General features: G+C 37.9%; 1 protein-coding gene across 1 annotated transcript; it reads left to right on the top strand.

Annotated features, from left to right (window-relative positions):
* The first annotated feature begins 3,331 nt into the window (after window positions 1–3,331).
* LOC311096884 (complement factor B-like) lies at window positions 3,332–18,841 on the top strand. Its single transcript, XM_084136296.1, has 18 exons — window positions 3,332–3,468; window positions 3,713–3,913; window positions 4,840–5,025; window positions 5,310–5,483; window positions 5,627–5,722; window positions 5,865–5,998; window positions 10,911–11,061; window positions 13,260–13,391; window positions 14,783–14,875; window positions 15,055–15,192; window positions 15,584–15,678; window positions 15,855–15,987; window positions 16,100–16,232; window positions 16,321–16,400; window positions 16,561–16,673; window positions 16,992–17,121; window positions 17,277–17,326; window positions 17,876–18,841. The coding sequence occupies exons 1-18, from the start codon at window positions 3,408–3,410 to the stop codon at window positions 18,047–18,049; spliced, it is 2,274 nt and encodes a 757-aa protein (XP_083992422.1). The 5' UTR covers window positions 3,332–3,407; the 3' UTR covers window positions 18,050–18,841.
* Window positions 18,842–22,581: the final 3,740 nt, after the last annotated feature.

Genomic DNA, 22,581 nt, shown 5'->3' with positions numbered 1-22,581 from the left:
TTTACCATTCGGGAAAGACAGACAACCAATCGTGAGTGCCTCCTCATTAAATATTCATGGACTTTGTAGAGCAGAAACTCTACCGCAGTGTTTTGAGGGGATCCGTTTGAAGAACAGCGACTTCAAACGCAACAAACTGGGGTGATGATGCAACACTATTTTGTAGTATGTTTCCGAACACTTAAGACATCCAGAGAGCTTTGCATGGCAATATTTCCAACAACTCGAGCGCACGTCGTGAATTGATTTTATTCAATCAACGTTTCTGATCTCATTAATATGTAAATAAGAGCTTTAACTCAAAAGGTATGAAATCTTGAAACAAAAAACAAAACAAAAAAAAGACTAACCACATTAAAGTAGGCAGGCCCATGAACAGTGTGAACAGGCATTTTTATTGTAGGATAACCTAAATACTACATTATAAATCAGGCAGAATGTCTCATTGAACCGGAAAAACACTTATTAAGTACGTCAAACAAAACGCAAGTCAGTAAGTTAGGCGTACAGGCATACAACATTCATTTTAATTCAACTTATTTTACACTAATAAGTAACACTAACGTCTATAAGTATAATAAATAAGTAACGTCTTTTACACTAACAAAAAACTAATATTATATATGTAAATAAATAATGCATTTTCTGTATGGAACAAGTTCTCTCATTTGAGCAGTTCCTGGATCACCTCTTAAACCTGCAAACCTTTGCAATGTTGACGGCTATAGTCTTATTTGCCCATCTTTTGTAGCCAGCAGGAGCGAGACACACAGTAGTTCTGTCAGTGCACTTTGACAGGAGCTTGCCCTGTCTCTCTCTGAAAGCAGAGAGTTCTTCCGTATCGTCCTACCCTGAACATCAGTTCTGCTGAGGTCTTTTGTGATGCCTCAGGCATTTCTGCTGTCAGTCTCATCAGGAGAGTCTGCAGACACTCACACATTATCCTGTGTTTGTTTGGGACTTCCTGGATGCTACTGTACGACTTTGTTCTTTTAAAAATATTTAGTTCAGTTGTTACGGAAACTTTCTGACCACTCTCACACTTTTTGAGAACTGACTCTGCAATTCATTTCTGAATACTCTGAAATATTCTCAAAAGGCCTGTAAATCCAAAACTTTCTTGTTGTCCATTGCAATGCATTTTAGCAGAATTTGTAAATGGTCTTAAAATGCTGGATGTAGATTTTACTCTATTATATTGCATGTGTGAAAAAGCAGAAGGGTGATGTTGTTCAATGTGTGTATATGTAGCTGCTATGTTTACTTGCTTGTTCTCTTTTCTGGTTCTTGTTCCACTTTCCATTTTCCTCTTGCAGATTCTGTTAAATAACACTTATTAACATCAGTGATGATGACACCCCTGGTGTGATTGGTCAGGGAAAATGACACCCAGCAAACACTAAACCGGCATTACAACTAAACCTCCCTTCTCCTGATTCAGTCTGTTGTTGTAGCTATTGTTGTGTTATGCTTTGTTTGAATGGCAAAGAGCCTTAAGTTTGGTAGACTCCATTATAATTCTCAATTGATTTTCCTTCGTTGAGATTGCTGTAAACAGAAGTAAAAGGTGGCCGTAAGGAGTGCAATTTGGGGGCTGGGTGCAATTTTCTTTTTTAGCAACATTGTTTTCACCTGTTGTTTGCCATAAAGGTATAGCTGCAATAGTCGCATAGTTTCCATTTATTTGTGTTTTTCTCTTAATCAGGTTAAAAAAAAAAAGATTTCCCCCATACCAAAATTGTTTTGGAATTTTCATTAAATGGTTAGTTTGGCTTTGCAAAACCTCCCCGTGAACTTGAAGTGCTGGAATGGGAGAAGGAGCTCAGACTGGAAAGAGAAAGGATTAATTTGTTATTGATTGGTGAAAACTTGCCAAGGACAGGCATGACTGTTCAGAGTTCAGACAGTAAGCTGACAGGAAATGAAGACCAGGAGGACACACTGTAAAAAAAATTACATGATCGATACGTTATGACAACATAGGTTTTTACATTGCTTTAACTCAATTTTCAACTTTTTTTTTTACAAGTTATACAAGATTCCACTCATTATTTTAAGCCAGTTTAATGTAATTTAAGTTTAAATGACTTTAACTCCAAGTTGAGTGTACTTTAAAATTTAAGGCAGCAACTTTTTTTTTTACAGTGTATGGTAACAAATGTAAACAAGGAAACAGAAAAGTAAAAAAATGTTAAACTGTATCAAAATTCTTATCATGATATTCCTTTCTTTCTCCTTTGTTAGTCTTTCTTTTTTCTCTTGAAATCAAGAGTTAAAACACGTTCCGTGAAAATAGGCCACGTTTATTATTACCAGCAAAGTCAATAACAAATGTAGGCTATTTAGTTCCAAAGATGAATCTATTGCCCATAGCTATAGCTTTTATAAAATGAGTTAATTGTTAGTTTAAAATGAAAATAAGTGTTTTGCATAAGTTTGTCATAGGCCTGACAACAGTACTAAAGTATTTTCCCTCCATCTACTAAACAATGTCCCGTCATACCTTTAGTTCTTTGATAATATACTATAAATTTATCTAATTAATATTCATGCATTAAGCTGGTGTTAATGTATGAGGCAAGCAGTTTAAAAAAGTAGTGTTCTCAAATGACCCCTTGAGTTTGAGCTGCTCTCTGGACCCAAGAAATACAAATGATTGTGGTGTTTAACTCTAAAAATTTTCAGTATTCCCCAAACAAATGTGCTGTTTTCTACATCTGTATATTTGATGAAAAATTTCAAATAGAATCCATGATAGTGTCACAGTGTCTGATTTGTGTATTCCTGGTGTCCACTAGAGGTCCTCTTCCCCACGGTGTCATCCACATTATGAACTGCATTCCCCACAATCCTTGTCTGTACCAATCACTGTTCATTGCACTCAGCTGTTCCCCGTCATCATTGTTCCCAGCTGTTCCCTGTTTCATTGTTAGTTCTGTGTGTGTATATATACCCTGGTTGTTTCAGTGTTTGTCACAGAGTCCTTGTCTATTATCACACCACTTCCGAGTTCTGCTTTGTTGCATGTTTTGTATTGTTTTATATTTTGGATTGCTTCTTTGGTTTTGACCCCTGCCTGGACTGTTTGTGAGTACGGATTTTCCCAAATAAATACTGCATTATTGGATCTACCTGTCTCCTTGAGTGTGGATCGTGACAGATAGTTGGAGATGTACATCTTTTTTTTTTTTTTTTTTTTTTTTTTTTTTATATATAATGATGTACTGATGGCAGTTATTATTTTGTTTTGTGTGCTGGGAAATTGATATGCTTTATTTGACTTAAGGTTAAACATTGACCACTGAATGTAAATAAATCCTCTTGCTGACCCCACTATAAAAAGATGTCCCCTGGTCCATTTGCTTCAGTTTTTTTTTAATCTAAGCTGAAGAACTGGAAAAAACAGCATGGAGCGTGAGCAGCGGTTGAATTGGTTAATGCTTGCAATGATATGTCCTCTTATTGCAGGTAAGTCTTTTTGCTTAATCAGGATAAATACATTCTGAAATTTAGAGACAAAACGTCTTTTAGCATGAAAGGATTATATATTAAAAATGAAGGTACTTTTAAAGACTTTGTGATAGACAGCTCACAAATAATTCTCATCTAAATCTGTATTTTGGCTTATATAGATATGCATTTTCTCTGGAAATGAAACTGCAACAAAAGTTATTTTTCTTGTGACCTCCTCCAATGATCTGATTGTTTCTAGGTGCTCCATCCTCCATGTCCAAAAGACATGTATCATGTCCAGAGGAGAATCTAAACATTGTTGGAGGGAGCTATGTTCTTTCAGGGAGTTTTCTAAGATACATCTGTCCGGATGGATATTACCCATGTATTCAGTCACGTCATTGTCAATATGGACTTTGGACCCCAAAGCCTAGTGCCAGAAAACCCCCAGAGTGCAAAAGTAAGAAACACGACATTATCATGTGGGTGAACGTGATTTCACCAAGTAAAACATGTGCCTTGATCAACAGCTTTGTTGATCCTTGAACAACATTCCAATCAACCAATCAAATTGGAGGGATACGTTTAGCTGCAAACCAGTTTAGGTGCTTCTACATTCATTTCCCTCTGATTAGGGATAAGTTATGGATAGGGTATTTTTTAGGGGTAGGGATAGGGTTAAAAGTAAGACTACAGTTTTGGACAGGAATGTTGTTCCAGGATCACCAAAACATGTCAATCCAGGAACATGTTGTACATGGTGATATCACATTCACCGTGATTTTGAGTCATTATATCATGAATAAATGCTGGATTATTTTGAAGCAGAGTTATTGTGCCATCCTCGATATGTCCTACTTAATATCCTGACAGTCAGCTAAACTTTTTCCCCACACCAAGACTCTGCAGATTGATTCTTAGTTCCACAAGTTTATTGGAGTTACAGAGAAAAGGTGAAACTGCAACACACAAAGATCAAGGACAAATTACACATGAATAAAGGCTAATTTGCACTATTACTGTTACATTTTCATTTGTACTCATTTTAACACTAATATATGAGAAGAAAATACATGTGAACAGCATTCTGGTCATTATATCACCTTTACCGTGTGCAGCTCGTTAACAAACGACACACGTGAGAGCTAGCATTGGCATTGCCGAAGTACATTCAGACCATCCCCAGATTACACTCTACAAACTTAAAATTATTGTCAAAAATAAGGAAGAACAATCTCACAAAACAAAGTATACATACCGACGATGCTACGTCAGACACGAGAAGTCGACAGATACATATATATATAATTTTTTTTATTTTTTTTATCTGAAGCTATTTCAAAAGATCTCTTCTACAGTATGTGTTTATTCATGCTTTTATTCTAGAAATCACATGTCCCAATCCCCGTGTTTTGGAGAATGGAGAGGTGATCCCATTTAAAGACAGGTACTATGTAAATGACACAACCACCTACTCATGTCATTTCAATTATAAGTTCCGTGGTTCGGCGATCCGTGTTTGCAAGCCTAATGGGAAGTGGAATGGAACCACACCAATCTGTGGACGTGACTGTGAGTAATTGCCATTATTTTCAGCAGTTTCCATTAACTAATCAGATATAAAAATGCTAATTTAGTTCCTGGTGTAATATCTCTCCATATATCAGAGTCCTTGAGTTTAGCTTAAAAAAATGTTGTACTGATGTGTGATGTCTATTCTGTTGCGTTTTTATCTGATGTCATGTGAGTTCAACACAGTTTCAGCAGAAATTTAATCACAATCATTTCAAATTTCAGCAGAAATTCCTCTCCATGCATCTGCCTAGATCAAATGTCTTTTTGTTACTTCCTCACAGCTGATCACTGTCCTGATCCTGGCGTTCCCCCTGGTAGCAGTCGAACAGGCCACGTGTTTAACGTTGACAAGAAAGTCACGTACCGCTGTGACAGTAAATTGACCTTGATTGGTTCCAAAGAGCGAGTCTGTCTGGATGGTGGCCAGTGGTCAGGGACAGAGCCGCAATGCTACGGTGAGTCTTCTGATTGGTACATTGAAGCTCCAAAATAATGTGCCTTGTATGGACTTGTGGTCTCAAAAATAAGAGATTTTGCTTTTGAAATGTGGCTTTTCTGGATAATGCACCTACAATGTTGTTGTGTAAATATTGTGCAGCACATTTCACCTACGACACCCCAGAGGAAGCGTCAGAAGCATTCAGCAGTTCTCTAAAGTCAAATCTAGCAGTTTCTCAACAGCATGAAGGAGAAGGTACATCTGTGTGGTTTAAAGCCTTAATCATATTTATACACAAACGCACATGTTTTTTTCATCGTCATTAATAATTGCCGTGCTCAGAAAAAGAAAATAATATGAATCCATAATGTGAATGCCTTGTTCCTTCTGTCTTTAGATCAGCAGGGGAAGAAAATAACTTTGGATCAGAGTGGAAAACTTGATATCTACATTGCTTTGGATGTATCTGACAGCATCGACAAGGAAGATTTTGACAAGGCAAAAGAAACCGTTAAACTGCTTATAGAGAAGGTATGTCCCCCAGAGGTTGATGTAATAAAGTTGAAACCACTTATTTTTTAGTTTTCTTAAATCATTCTAAAAGCAGTCATTTAATTGCTGTTAATTTTAATGTTAAAGGTTCTGTAAAAATTCATCTGTAAAAATACCAATATTTGAAAAGGAAGCATTACGATTGTGATGCTGTCAATAGTGAACTTTTAACCTCACATTCTTATCGTAAGCCTCCAATATGAGCCTTTAACGGTTCACCCAAAAATAAAAATTCTGGTCCAAACCCATAAGACTTTGGTTCATCTTCGGAACACAAATCAGCATGAGAGGAGACCTATATATAGCCTACTTAGCCCACACACACACCTATGTACCTTGACAGTTTTCGAGTATGGGGTCTCTGCGGAACAAAAGTGGGCGTTTCTAAATTTGTGGGTGTTTTCAAACTGGTGGGTGTATATAAATCATTTTATAATGATTCAAATTATGCCCTTCACCCGACCCCACCCCTAAACCCTACCCACACTGTGACGTTGACAAATCAGGTAACGCGGTTGAAAATGCCCCTCTGTTGATGGCCTTGCCCACTGATCTGGTAACTCCTATTACTGTCCTGGAGAGACATATACTTGTAGTTTTCTGCATTTGGCTCAGAAATGGATAATAAGGCCTGTCGAGCACCAAGCTCGCATCTCAGGGAATGCTGCCCTCTTCCCGTGTAGGAACAGGCCTTCCTCCAGCGTCAGGCCGCCACAGCAGGCCCTCAGCAAGCCAGGGCCACACCGCAGATTCAGTCCCAGCCAATTCGCACTTTCAACCCCGTCTGCTCAACCTCGTAAGATCATAGCTCAAATCCTTCTAGTTTTCAGTCGCCACACCAAAATAGTTTGTTTCAGCGTTCCCCCATAGACGGCGCAAATTAAACGATAATTAGCTCGAGAAGCCAACATATTATTATACTATTTATACTTTTATTTATTCATTTTTGACTGCTACTTCTAGAGCTTTAACGCTACAAGCATCAAACTCGGCTGTTCTGACTACTGTATTTTTTTCTGAAGGACATAATGCTGTCCACAAGGGGGTTTCAGGATAAGACATCTTTCAAGTTCACTCTTTACAACTTTGACAAATAAATGCATACTCTGATAATAAAATGTTATGTTTAGGGTTCCTACTGTACCTACGCAGTTTGTAAAGTGGAATTTAATTTGAGTTATTTTCAGGTCTGGATAAGTATGGGAAAAGAGAACTTAAAATTAAGAATTTCTAAAAATAAAATTAAGAATTTCTAAAAATAAATGTATCATACAAACAGTGTGTTTGGAACATGTATAGTTAACCTCGATGAAGTGCTATTGGAAGACATGATGTCATAGCTTCTTGGTACATACCGGCTACCGTAGTTGCAACACGCAAAAAGCGAGGCGCTAGAGAGCACTATTCGTTTGAATGCAAAATACAATTTCCCTGCTTGATGGGCTAAATTCCTACACAGTGTACCTTTAACCCAGGATAAATCAAGGGTCGAGTCACATCAATTGAATTTCTGGCCATTAGATACAGTTAATTTCCAGGCCTCACTGCCAAAGGAAAATAAATAGGATAATTCTGGTCACGTCCTCCACTCAGCATTACCGCAGCTCCTCCAGTCATTGCGCTATTCTTCGGTATGCCCGTTGGCTTCACCCCCAGCCTCCCAATCTTTACTTTTTCCTCCTGCCACCACCAACTCTCCTTTCCGTTGCCTCCAGCTCCTGTTGCAGATGCTAGCGCGAGGCTGCCTCCGCTTGCGACACAGGGTCACTCGTCTCATTTTCATCCACTATTTCCCACTTGTGCCTCTTTCCATGTCCCTCCCCAAGCCCCAGAGGCCGACCCAAGCGTGAGGCTGCCTCAGCTGGCAATCACAGCCTCGGCTCCTCTCCTCTACATCTCTCTTTCAGTCTACATCCCAATATTCACTTTTCACCACAACACCACTCCTCGTCACCAATTCAGCCGTACCAATCCCTTTTAGCCTACTTACATTTTAGAAGCTCACAGGCTAAATTCCCATCTGACTCCAATTGCTCCGTCACACGTTTCTGGTTCCAAAAACACCTCAAATCCATTTGATTCAATCCGGCATCCCAGCCGAACACTTTTCCAGTCGTTCGTTTGGCATAGGTGCAGCAACCACAGCTGCTCAAAAAGGCTTCTACCAGCAGCTTCAGATTCAAACACTCAGTCGCTGGACGTCAGAGGCTTTTAAGAGCTTTATTCAATCCAATCGCTTCCACTTCAAAGAAGCTAAATGAACCCTTATCAGCTAAATTCTTCAGCTCCTGCTTATTCTCACACACTCAAACCTATAGGATCACCATATACGCCTCAATTAACACCACCAATCCACTAAATTAGTGAAAATATTTCTACTTCACTGCCGCAGCAGTGTCTTCCCACCTGCTCCAACAGGAGCTCTATTTCTCTGGCCAACTTGCTTTCACTGCCGCAGCAATGTTATCTCCTCCGCTCCTGCAGGAGCTCAGTTTCTATAGTAAATGTTCTCCACTGCCACATCAGTGATGTCCTCTTCGCTCCCTTTGGAGCTTAGTTTGGCTAATTTTGTCCACTGCCTCAGCAGTGATGTCTCTTTTGCTCCTGCAGGAACTCCGTTTCTCTGGCTAGTTTTCTCCACTGCCGCAGCAGTGATGTTTTTGTCCAATGATGCGAGATCCCCCCTGGTCCACCGACTAACCCCTCTGAATGACACACTATCAGCCCTGTGCTCCGCAATTTTTGGGTGTTGACAGTAATGTTCCTAGCTGCTGTCCCACGTTGGTTTGCAAATTTTTGGGGGAGTACTCTGAGTTTGGGCCAAAATACACCAGCACACTTTATATGACACTTCATCGCTTTATATGATGAACAGACTGAATTTAGGCTTTTATTCTCATATAAACATTCATCAATTCACACATCAGTTGTGGTAAATGGAAACTCAAGCATGTTCACTTAACACACGAGAACCAATGAGGTTCCTTCTCATATGTCAATAAAGTACGGTTGAGCTTCTGTTTATGTTCACTGATCAATGTTTATATGTACAGTAAATAAAAGCCTAAATTCAATCTGTTTATCATATAAAGTGATCTTGTCTCTTTAGAAATTTTGGACTAAACCGCTCAATTCATATGGATTAGTTTTCTCTTTTGAAGCGTCAAAGTGGTAGTTGCGTTGCCTGTCTATGGAGGGACTGAAAACTCTCAGATTTCATCAAAAAGATCTTAATTTGTTTTCCGAAGATGAACGAAAGTCTTACGGGTTTGGAATGACATGAGGGTGAGTAAATAAAGACAGAATTTTTATTTTTGGGTGAACTATCACTTTAAGCCTTAAGTTTACTTCGGTTTTTAAGCATACGCGAGGGTCCACGTACCGTGCACGTGATGCAAATTTTGTTGACTTTGTATGCGTAGGTTGCACATGCGCATTGTATTTGTTTTGTACTAATCAGTTGTTCCACAACATGGGGCAACACTGGTTGCCTATACTTAAGTAAGTAGGCCTATACTTTGTCTTTGATGCGTTTCAAGAGGGGAGTAGTCCCCTACAATCCACAGTATACTTGCATTCTGCTCTGGAACGATCACGGTTCACAATCCAAGCAATTACCGGAGGATGAAATCAAGTCGAACACTGAATTCGATCTTAATGAAAATCCTGTTTCACATAATGGAAGCAAAATGCATATGTCATTTCATGTGGACTTGGACTCTTTATGTGTTCATGCAATCGTTAAAGTGCCCCTATTATGCTATTTTAAAGTTTCCTAATGTTGTTTTGGAGTCTCCTACAAAGGTCAAAAAATGGTTTAATTTCCTCATAATATACACTTGCACATCAACACATTTTCAATGAATCTCAAATGACTCATCAAATGAATCAATCTCTCTAAATCCCGCCTTTCCACAAGCTACTGCTCTGATTGGCCAGACAGCTCAGTCTGTTGTGATTGGTTTATCGTGTACTGCGTGAATGACTGACGTGAATGACTAGTGTAACATAAACGTTGGTAAAACAAATCTTGATCCATGCTTAATCTTTCCTCAAAGTAGTGAGAACGACAGACAATTTGCATTAATAGACACAGTTATAGGTAATAGTGGCCCACAAACTGATTAGCAGAAGTATTTAAGTAAGACAGTGATAACGTGAGTTAGCCAGTTAGCAGGAGACCTACACAATATAAAACTCAAAACTAAGTATTTTGAACACCATCTATCAAGAGCAAGCGATGTGCGAATCCTGCATTGAACTCCGAGACTTGAGAAGCAGTCGTCAGTGAAATAAAGGGAGCACAGCAAAAGTTTAGGAGTATACTGCAGTGATATCATTGTAAAGATTAATTTTAACCACTGATTCTTCACATGCTCGTCCTTGGGCAGTGAAAAAAAAAAAAACTGGCTTTACCTTCACATTGTAGAGCATGTCTTCTCGACATGATGCTGTCCAGTATCCACAGGAATCAGCTGTTGGTTTGAGGTTCAAGTTTTCCCTGGTGTCTGCGCACACAATAAGTGGGCGGGCAATATGCTAATGTTTCGTCTTGACGTCACAACGAAACGGCTTATGACTGGTTTGAAAAACGATTCATTTCATTGACTCAGAGTCGACTCTTACTTTTGAAAGACAATAACTTTATATACAGTGCACTTTCAGATTTAAAACTTTGCAAGATGTTTTTCATTCACTTAGAGCTATGTTAAACACTACATGAAATGTCTTTTTTTTTTTAAATCCATAATAGGGGTCCTTTAACATCTTGATATTTTGTTGTTCATGCTATCATTAATGCTAACATAACCACATTTCAATCCAGCATTTTGATTGGATAACTGACAGATGGTGCTTCCAACTCTGAATAGTTATTGCTCTTTCCCAAAAGATTAGTTATTACCAGGTCTCCCCAAACTATGAGATCCTGATATTTGCTACGGACGTTTACCAGATCATTTCAATGAGGAACTTTAAAAGTACTAAAGAAGATGATAGGCTAACGAAGATTAAGGAAGATCTGGACAATTTTAATTATGAAGGTAAGTACGCCACTTATTGTATACATTGAAACAGTCATATTTAGAGATGATAATTACAGAAAAATGTGCCATGCCAAAATAGTACATTTAGGGGTACAGCAACTTGTTACAGTTCATTTATGTAAGTGAGGAATTAGAGATGATAATTACAGAAAAATGTGCCATGCCAAAATAGTACATTTAGGGGTACAGCAACTTGTTACAGTTCATTTATGTAAGTGAGGAAAGCAAGTTGTCTGAATACATTTTGGAAATATATAATACATACACACACACACACACACACACACACACACACACACACACACACACACACACACACACACACACACACACACACACACACACACACACACACACACACACACACACACACACACACACACACACACACACACACACACACACACACACACACACACACACACACACACACACACACACACACACACACACACACACACACACACACACACACACACACACACACACACACACACACACACACACACACACACACACACACACACACACACACACACACACACACACACACACACACACACACACACACACACACACACACACACACACACACACACACACACACACACACACACACACACACACACACACACACACACACACACACACACACACACACACACACACACACACACACACACACACACACACACACACACACACACACACACACACACACACACACACACACACACACACACACACACACACACACACACACACACACACACACACACACACACACACACACACACACACACACACACACACACACACACACACACACACACACACACACACACACACACACACACACACACACACACACACACACACACACACACACACACACACACACACACACACACACACACACACACACACACACACACACACACACACACACACACACACACACACACACACACACACACACACACACACACACACACACACACACACACACACACACACACACACACACACACACACACACACACACACACACACACACACACACACACACACACACACACACACACACACACACACACACACACACACACACACACACACACACACACACACACACACACACACACACACACACACACACACACACACACACACACACACACACACACACACACACACACACACACACACACACACACACACACACACACACACACACACACACACACACACACACACACACACACACACACACACACACACACACACACACACACACACACACACACACACACACACACACACACACACACACACACACACACACACACACACACACACACACACACACACACACACACACACACACACACACACACACACACACACACACACACACACACACACACACACACACACACACACACACACACACACACACACACACACACACACACACACACACACACACACACACACACACACACACACACACACACACACACACACACACACACACACACACACACACACACACACACACACACACACACACACACACACACACACACACACACACACACACACACACACACACACACACACACACACACACACACACACACACACACACACACACACACACACACACACACACACACACACACACACACACACACACACACACACACACACACACACACACACACACACACACACACACACACACACACACACACACACACACACACACACACACACACACACACACACACACACACACACACACACACACACACACACACACACACACACACACACACACACACACACACACACACACACACACACACACACACACACACACACACACACACACACACACACACACACACACACACACACACACACACACACACACACACACACACACACACACACACACACACACACACACACACACACACACACACACACACACACACACACACACACACACACACACACACACACACACACACACACACACACACACACACACACACACACACACACACACACACACACACACACACACACACACCAACCAGAAATTAAACAAATCATATATTCTTTAGAAAAAAGTTTCTCATTAACTTTGCTGGTTGTAATGTTTGTTTTTGGTGTTTTTGTGACAGATAAAGGTGAACGCTCAGGTACCAATATCGCCAACCTCTATGCAAAGATTTATGAGAGCTTGAGAATAGAGGAGCTCAACGATACAGCGACCTTCCTTGAGACCCAACACGTCATCATTATGTTCACTGATGGTATTTACATCTATTCCATTCATAATGTAAACTCGCGCTAAATCGGCCCAAAGTCCGGCACCCGACCAGTGCGGAAGGTCTTAACGCGTTCCTGTCCTTTCTCAAGTTAAAGTATTATTTGATTAAATGAAATACACTTTAATATGTATTCTCTCGTTATTTCAACTGACTCCATAAATGAAAAGGTTTTAATGATATCTGTGGATCATTAATTATGAGCGAATGTTTGACTATTCCGTTTAACTCTTCAATGAAAATAATGTCAAAGTCAGTTAGAATAATCAAATGTAGCAATTTATTATGTCAGGTAAATGTATCATGCCAATTTCATAATCAATTCAAAGATAATCAATACAAAACATCAAATTCTCTGGAAAAAAGAAAAGAGATGCATACTCAACATTAAGAAATACATGAGGCTGAGAGATCTCTCTGAGCCTCACAGCCAATCTGAGTTACAGAAAAGGCCTCGATCTCCCTGCTGCATTTCATTAAATAGCCAGGACCTCTTTCACTTGGATATATCTTTTAACAATGGAAATTTGCATTCAGAGGTTACACCTTTGGCTGTAGGGAGACCATTTGTCTAGAGGTCAACCCCTCCTTGTGTGCTAGTTATCCATAAACTCTCAAAAACCTTATTACCTTTTGTTTTACTTATTTGGAAATAAGACATTTGCACCAGTCACACTGTGACATTTTAAATGATACCAAACATACTCTGTGATAATCATTCACATTAAACTATACATTTTCTTGGGTGAATTCAGGTGATCATCTGAGCATGAGAGAGAGGGGGTGAGGGGTGAGGGGTGAGGGGTGAGGGGTGAGGGGTGAGGGGTGAGGGGTGAGGGGTGAGGGGTGAGGGGTGAGGGGTGAGGGGTGAGGGGTGAGGGGTGAGGGGTGAGGGGAGAGGGGAGAGGGGAGAGGGAAGGAAATGTAGATTAAGATGACTCGGAGGTGAGACTTTCGTCTCGATGGTGCACGAGGGCCAGTTCAAATGGTAATCTTCAGAGAGGTCCTTTTGTCCTCTCAGGGTCTGGTCGCCCCCGAAACAGACTGTCCGGCATTTTGTAATTTCTTAATTCTTACAATAATTTGCATAATGTCTTTTTTTTTTGGTCCCCATGAGGGAAAAAACAACCTATAAATCACACTAAATTGTGTTTTTTGAAAACGTAAAAATGCATAAAGTTTCCTGTTAGGGTTGTTTAGGGGTAGGGTTAGGGTTAAGGGATGGAATATATAGTTTGTACAGTATAAAAATCATTATGTCTATGGAAAGTCCCCATAAAACTTGAAGACCCAACAGGCATTTTGCCATAAATTAAAGATCAACTTTGAAGCAAATATTCACTGTAATTTATCTCAATTGATCTCCTACTTCATAGGTCAAGCAAACATGGGGGGGAATCCTATACCTAAAGTGAACAAGATCAAACGTCTCATCACCAAAAATGATCCAAAACGAGAGAAGAAACTTGGTAAGCAATACATTTTATTAATCATTATTATGAAATCAAATATTTAGGACTTGTAGTATTTTTCTAATTTGTTTTTCATTTACAAGCATTATCATCAGGGACAGCAAAAACTGCACATATTGATTTATAAGACTTTACTATTGATTTCTTATTGATACGAATGTGTCCTCTCTTTCCAGATCTTTATGTATTTGGACTTGGAACAGATGTGAATAAAGAAGACGTGAATGGCTTGGTGTCACAGAGGGACCAAGAACAACATTTCTATATTCTTCCAGACTTGGACAGGGTGCAGGAGACGTTTGACAACATGATTGGTACTGTAGCTATAATTTATGTTTAATATAGATATGCATTGTTAGATATTATATTTAGATATTTATAGATATAAATTTCCTTCCTGCTTCTGTTCAATTCAAACATGGCGCCTTTAGATGTGTCAGAGCAGGTTTGACACCATTGACGGAAATTGTCATTAATTCTCGTGTATTTAAATGTGAGAGAATGCATTAGTTTGAATATGTGGAATGGACAATGCCAATGGGATATTCTTAAAAATGTCTACTTAGTCATACAGGTTTGGAACTACATGCAGGTTAATGAATGTTGACAGAATAGAGAACTAATGCTTTAAGCATTGACTTAAGGAACCTCTAGTTCTTATCATGTAATGAATGATTGTTCCTATGTACCTGCTTCCTTACACAGATGAGGGCACCAGTGTTGAACTGTGTGGGATTCATCAAAACTATGACAAGAAGAAACGGAGTGCATTTCCCTGGTTGGCACAGATTCATGTTGCTGTAAGCATAACCTTTTTATCATATGTATGTCTATATATAATTATAGATAGATTCATGTGTATAATACTTCACTCATTTAATAAAAAAACACACAAGAAGAGGCAAAATAGACATGCAAGTTATATGGCAATAGAGATGAAGCATGACAACAGCTATCTTCTCTGCTCTTCATGTAGCGTTCTCCACAAGGTTCAAACTGCATGGGGTCATTAGTTACCTCAAGTTACATCTTGACAGCAGCTCATTGCTTCAGAAGCGGAGACACAGTTGATAAGATAACAGTTGAACTGGAAAAAGGCCTGAAAGCAGGTAATGTTATGTCCTTAACTGATACACCCATATTGTCAGATGATTAATGAAGAAAAATGTGTTACAGAATAAATCTTATCAATGACGTTTACTTGTCCTTTTGCATTTGTAGAAGTGGAAAAATTCATATGTCATCCTCGATATAACACCACAGCAAAACAGCATTTGAAAATAAAGGAATATTATGAATTTGATGTAGCTCTTATACAGCTGAAAAAAAGTGTTCAGATGAGTGCTAATCTACGGTGAGGAGTATGTAACTTGATGTAACTTTATTAAGAATAATAAAAAAGGCTGAATTAATTAAAGAACGTCATGTGTATCTCTGTACAGACCTATCTGCATCCCCTGCACCAAAGAAACCAATGGAGCTCTGAGACTTTCAGACAGTGAAGGGACGTGCAGAAGACATGGTAAGGTACCAGATAAGACATCTGTCAGACATGCTGCATATTAGAATCCTATCAAAAAGTGTGAAAGATTAATTAAATGTAGATATATTAAACATGTGCCACTGCTTATACAATGAAACATAACAAACATAAAATGTCATACATTTTGCATTTATTACAGAGGAATTACTAATGAGCAACGAACTTGTGGAAGCTTCTTTTACGTCCAAAATGGAGACCAGAACTGATGTACCACGAAAAATAAGATACATCACGATCAAGCGTGGGAAATATGTAATGATTTTATTTTTATTTCTAATCTGATGTGTATTAATTTAGAAAGTAAAAAAAAAAAAATCCAGTGCATTATGAGTATAAGAAAGCATCAAAACTTTAACTTTGATTTTATGGGGCCTAAATGTTACAAAGTTCATATACAGCACAATCATTTGCTAGGACTTGAATTTTATTTAGCCATTTAACATTAATTATATGCAATATGCGACAGAAAACGTATTAGTTTAATATATATATATATATATATATATATATATATAAATAAAACATTTCATCCACAACAATCTAAGAACACTTCTTCTACTTATTCTTTAGCGGGATGCTTGTGTTGAAGATGCAAAAAAAGCAGTAGGAATCAACGTGACAAACGCAAGAGATGTAGTTACAGACAATTTTCTGTGCAGTGGTGGTACTGAACCAGAAACAGATCATGTTGCCTGCAAAGGTATGTTTGATTTTTGCCATTGTGACAGCAGCTTATTTAGCTCTAATCTACCACTTAGGTCATAACGTTGGTTGAAAACATTCTAATCAGAGATCTGAAATGAATTTATATAATTCTTATACTGTTCCTTGTGTCTGCATGTCATTTTGTAATAGGTGACGGCGGTGGGGCCACTTACATAAATAAAAAAGGTCGACTGATTCAGGTGAGATTTCCATTTCCTGTTGAAAACAGTACTGGTGATGTGGCTGTGAAGTCTCGTATAAAATGGCTCTTCAGGGAGGGGACGCCATTAAATAGGGGCGTACCAAACGAAAGTGAACACCTTTATGAAGGGCCCTTCCACAAGTCCGTCAGTGAAGGGTACATGCCATGCTCACTTCAAAGGCAGTAATTTTACCATTTATGGTCATATGACTCAGGGTGGTGAATTCTTGTGATTGGATGGTATGGTATTTGTTTTGTTTTCATTTTCATCATGCATTATTTCATATGAAGTTTAAATAAGTTATGTATAGGTAAGAAATACGTTTAAATGGTAGAACTGTTATGTTATTTGATTAGCTGCAGGGTCCAAAGAAAAGACAGCAAGTTTTGAAGAGCAGAGAGGAAACTCTCACACATACACGCACACATAAAGCCATAAGGATGTTCACTTCCAATTGGAATTTGTGTTACAGGGTGAATTTAAAGATTAATTTGAGAGAAGCTGAGAAATAGGAACCTTTTTTTAATATCTGTAAAATTTTGATAGGTTGGTGTCATAAGCTGGGGAGTGAAGGACATCTGCACAACAAGAAACCCGGACCGCATTTCCCAAGCAGACACCAGAGATTACCATACAAATCTTTTCAGTGCTGATATACAATCATTCCTTAAAGAACACCTTGGAAATGACGTAATAGGCAACCCTCTACAGTTCTTCTGAATGTTTTAGCAGACTGAAACTGTGTGAGTGCAATTTGAGAAAACACTTTGATTCATTTTCATTGATATATTAAAACAGTTTTTAAGTAAAATAGCTGGTCTTTGTTAAAAAATTAATCCAGTTTATTATCAACAGTCTTTCATGTGTTATTCTTTTAATTTTATGTCTATGTTGTCTATGTTTGTGCAAGACTATCTGGATGTCCCAACCAATGGCAAGCAGGGGAGTGTCAGTGTTTTTTTTGCAATTTTGTTTGGTGATGCCAGTGGTGCAGAAAATACAAAATTACAAAATAATGACCACTGACACAGGAGTATATTTTGAAACACAGTGCTTTCGGGCATTTTGGTGAAATAAACCTACAAACTGCTTAGTCTCTGTGCACATGCACACAACCTTTAATCACATAATTTTTACACTGATGATTTGCACATATATTTCAAAATGACAAGTGAAAAAAAAAATTATTCATACTGACTTCATCAGTGCTACATTCTGACTTGCAGTATTACAATTCACAATTTGTTTCCATCTGTTTTGAGAATGATTACAAACTGTAATAAAAGTCTTACAGTACATCACTGCAGTTCCCAGTCAGTTCATTTATGGCTGAAGTATATGAAGGTAGATTATGTCCCACATAAAAAATGATATGGGTCAGACACAGACCCCTGGACAAAGTTAAACATGTGACTAATGAAAACAAACTGTGACTCATACATTGTCTGATGAAACTTTTATTAAAATTGTTCTTTCTTTGCCCGCAGCTCCCATAAAGTAAGTTTCTAACATATTTCTAAGCAAGGCTATTATTACAGTAAAATATTATGGGAAGTATAATTATGGAAGATGAGGAGCAAACTTGGCATCCCATTCTCCACATTAAGTTTAATATATTAAATTGTTATAACAGCATAAACATGCTTATTTTGTAAATTAATAGGACACATTTTTGGAAGTATAAAGTATGAATTTGACAGTCTCGTCTCACAGACACCAGATTAGCAGAGCCAATTAGACTGGAATTTGATTATGTGAAACTTGTGTAACTTATTGAAAATTATAAATCATGCAAAATAAAATTGGACAAAAAGTATATGCAGGAAAAATTTAAAAAAGCATAAACAATAAAATGGAGGTTTGTGTGATAAGAATACAAATAAAACGACCTGTTCCCTGTTCCCATTTCTTCTTTTTCTTTTTTTGTGTACTAAACCAAAATGTCACAAATTTACAAAATGTCACAAAAATGTCACAAATTTAGACTCTTTATTCACAGAAACAGTCAAATTCTTGGTGAGTGCTAACATTTTCAGGAAATTGTTTATGATTGCAACAAAGGTTTTTTTTCAAGGTTTCATCCTAGTGATTGAATTGATTTGGGTGGTGCAAAATCAATTTCACAATGCAACAATTACAAAAAATAAATGTAGGCATATAAAAAACATGAAAGAGACAACATTAACAGCACATTGCATGTTAATATTTTGCTTTGTTTAAAGGTTATTTGTTTTAGATAAGTCAAATACTTTCTCATATAAAATGTTGACTTTTTATGTGATATAATAAGGCCTATCATAACAGTGGAGATCCTGGTTTTGCTCAAATAAACTAATGTGGAAGGAAACACACAATATCCTTTACTACAGTGACACGTTTACACATAGTGTGGATTTAAATGTTCTATATTGTCAATTAACCTAACCCTAAACCTTACCATGAAGACAAGAATAACAATATCTAGGCTACCTCAGAAATATTGCATTATATTACCACATTATCTCTATTGAAGATGATGCTGTGACATGAGGTTTCTGTTTTAGGAGGCGTTTACATGACACCATTTTCAACAAAAACAAACAAAAAAATAAACGGTTTGGCCGTTTATTTACTCAACGGCGTTTTGGGGGCCGCCTGAAAACGCAAACTTTTGAAAACGTGTTTCAAAGTGTAAAGTTTTTAAAAAATATATACCATTATCATCTCCATGTAAACTACAAAAACGCGAATTTGTGAAAATGGTGACGTTATGCGTATTACATGTTTAGTTTGGAGTTGTTGTTTTTTTATGTACAAAGTGACATCGCCGACTACTGGCCTGGCATTAATAATACAGTGTTTTTAGTCGCATAGTTCCGGGTGAACAGGTATCTTTTGACAGTCATCTGTATGTGAAAAACACAAAGGAAAAACCTTTTTTGGTTTTAGTAGCTACATCAGTTTGTATCTCCTTTTACCTTTGTTGGCTCTTGTTTCCTCCCTAATTAGTATAAATAGCCCTCATTTTCAGTTGGTTTTTGTCCTCCTTTCTCATCTGTATTTCCTGCTCTTTCTTGGTCTCCAGTGTTTTGTTTTTTTGTTAATAAAAGTGACTGCTGTAAATAGTTCCTCGTTCTACTCTACCTTCCTGCAACCAGCCTTGACAGATGTAATGTTGATTCACTATGTAATAAGTCCAATTTTATCTCAAATCCAAAGCCCAATTCTTTTTATCTTTTCATTGTTCTTCATTTCCCCATTCCTTTACTTTATTTAATTTCAACCAATGTCATCCTAACTGTGCCCTTTTTGGGCATAGATGTGAAAATGCACTATCCAGACATAAATAGCTGTAATTCATGAATGCTTTTGAATACAGACCTTAGGTTGGTATCTTTTAAAAGACAATCAGCAGAATGAAAGTGTAAAAAAGTTATAGAAGTTTAAGTTGACTGTAAAACAAATGAACTGTATTGAACTGTATGAATTGGTCATGGAGTGGCCAATCCACCACACTAGCTCTATGAACATATGCTAAGTTTTTATTGAATTATAACGTTCATTCTCTGATGATTTTTCAGCGCAGCAATGGAAAAACCTCTAACTGCATGGGGTCACTAGTCACCTCGACCTTTATCTTGACAGCAGCTCACTGCTTCAATTTTGGTGACACACAGGATAAGATAACTGTTGATATCCAAGGTAATGTTATGTCTTCAACTATATCATTTAGAACATGTATCGTGGTGTAAATCTCATCAGTGGTGTTTCCTTTACTCTTATAAGAGCACAAGGGAATACCTGAATATTATGAATTTGACGTAGCTCTTATTCAATTGGAGGAACCATTAATTATGGGTCTCAATCTTCGGTGAGGAATGCAGCGCATATAACTCTATTAACAAAGTCACACACATGCACATACTCATTTATACATTTATGGGATTACATAATACAAACATCAGGTGATCAGGACAAACATCGCTGATCTATTAAATATGACAAATCCTTAAACCCTTAATTAAACCATGTCAAGCTCACACAGTTTTTATAAACAATCACTTCTTTCTAAGGTTAAACCACATTTATATTTGAATTATTTGAACTAATTCTTTCTTTTCTCAGTGGAATATTAAATTTTTATCTGTGCATCTCAAAAACATTATAGGCTAGCACACTATGGGGAAAATGCTTATGTCTTTGGAACAGGGTTTAAAAGTCAATTTATTGACTTTATTTATTGACTAAAATTACTTGTCGCAGGTCATACAGGTCAACAAAATGCCAAGCTGTGAGTGTTGGCAAAATTATGAAATTTGGTGGGTCAATGCAGAAGCAAAAAGACTCATGATGAGTGTCTCATGAAGAGTGGTAACCATAGCAACAAGCATCCAAAGACGAGTCCCAGCTGAAAATCTAAGTTCTCTTAATGTGTATCATCAGAGAAAAGCACTCTATCCCACAAAAATCTGACCAACGCTGACTACAAGCATGTCTGAGTGAAGTAATAAATAGTGCACATTGATCACAATTGATGATTAAAGCAATTCACGGCCCAGAAAAATAAAAGTTTAGCATTCATTCTCACAAATTTAGCAAGATTTTATATTGAGGATGATGGTATAAATTGAAAAGTATATTCTTTGTATTTTAAAATGTATGCATTTGATCAATACTGTCAATGTGACAAACTATTACAACTCACTTATTTGAGTTTCATATTAAAAATGGTCAAAGGCCACAACAACACAAGAACAGATCAATCACAGACTTACAGAACAGGTCTAAACCGGTAAAAAGGAGTTTTATCCTTTTGACCTCATTGATTTATCACAAAAGCCTCTTGGGAATTTGATGAATTGGCTACATGTACAGTAGATGGGACTTTTACCTTACAATGTGGCTAATCACAAAGAAATAATGCATTTTTACCCATTAGCCTGGCAGCTTAAGGCTTAAAATTGTTAACTTTTTAATATAATCAAGAATAACAGTTGAGCGTATAATATGATGGGCTTGGAGCCTAAAATTTTCTGTTATATCTGCTCTACTGAAATACAATGCAGGTAAGGTGTAAAGCATCAGCATGCAATGCATTTTTATGATATTAATTTGCTCATATTATACAGTGGGGGAAATAATTATTTGATCCCTTGCTGATTTTGTTTGCCCACTCACAAAGAAATGAAGGGTCTATAATTTTGATGGTTTATTTTAACGGATAGAGACAGAATATCAACCAAAAAATCCAGAAAAACACATTTTATAAAGGT

The sequence above is a fragment of the Abramis brama genome (genome assembly GCF_963993115.1).
Source record: "Abramis brama genome assembly, chromosome: 15".
NCBI lineage: Eukaryota > Metazoa > Chordata > Actinopteri > Cypriniformes > Leuciscidae > Abramis > Abramis brama.
This window is presented reverse-complemented; position numbering and strand designations above follow the sequence as displayed.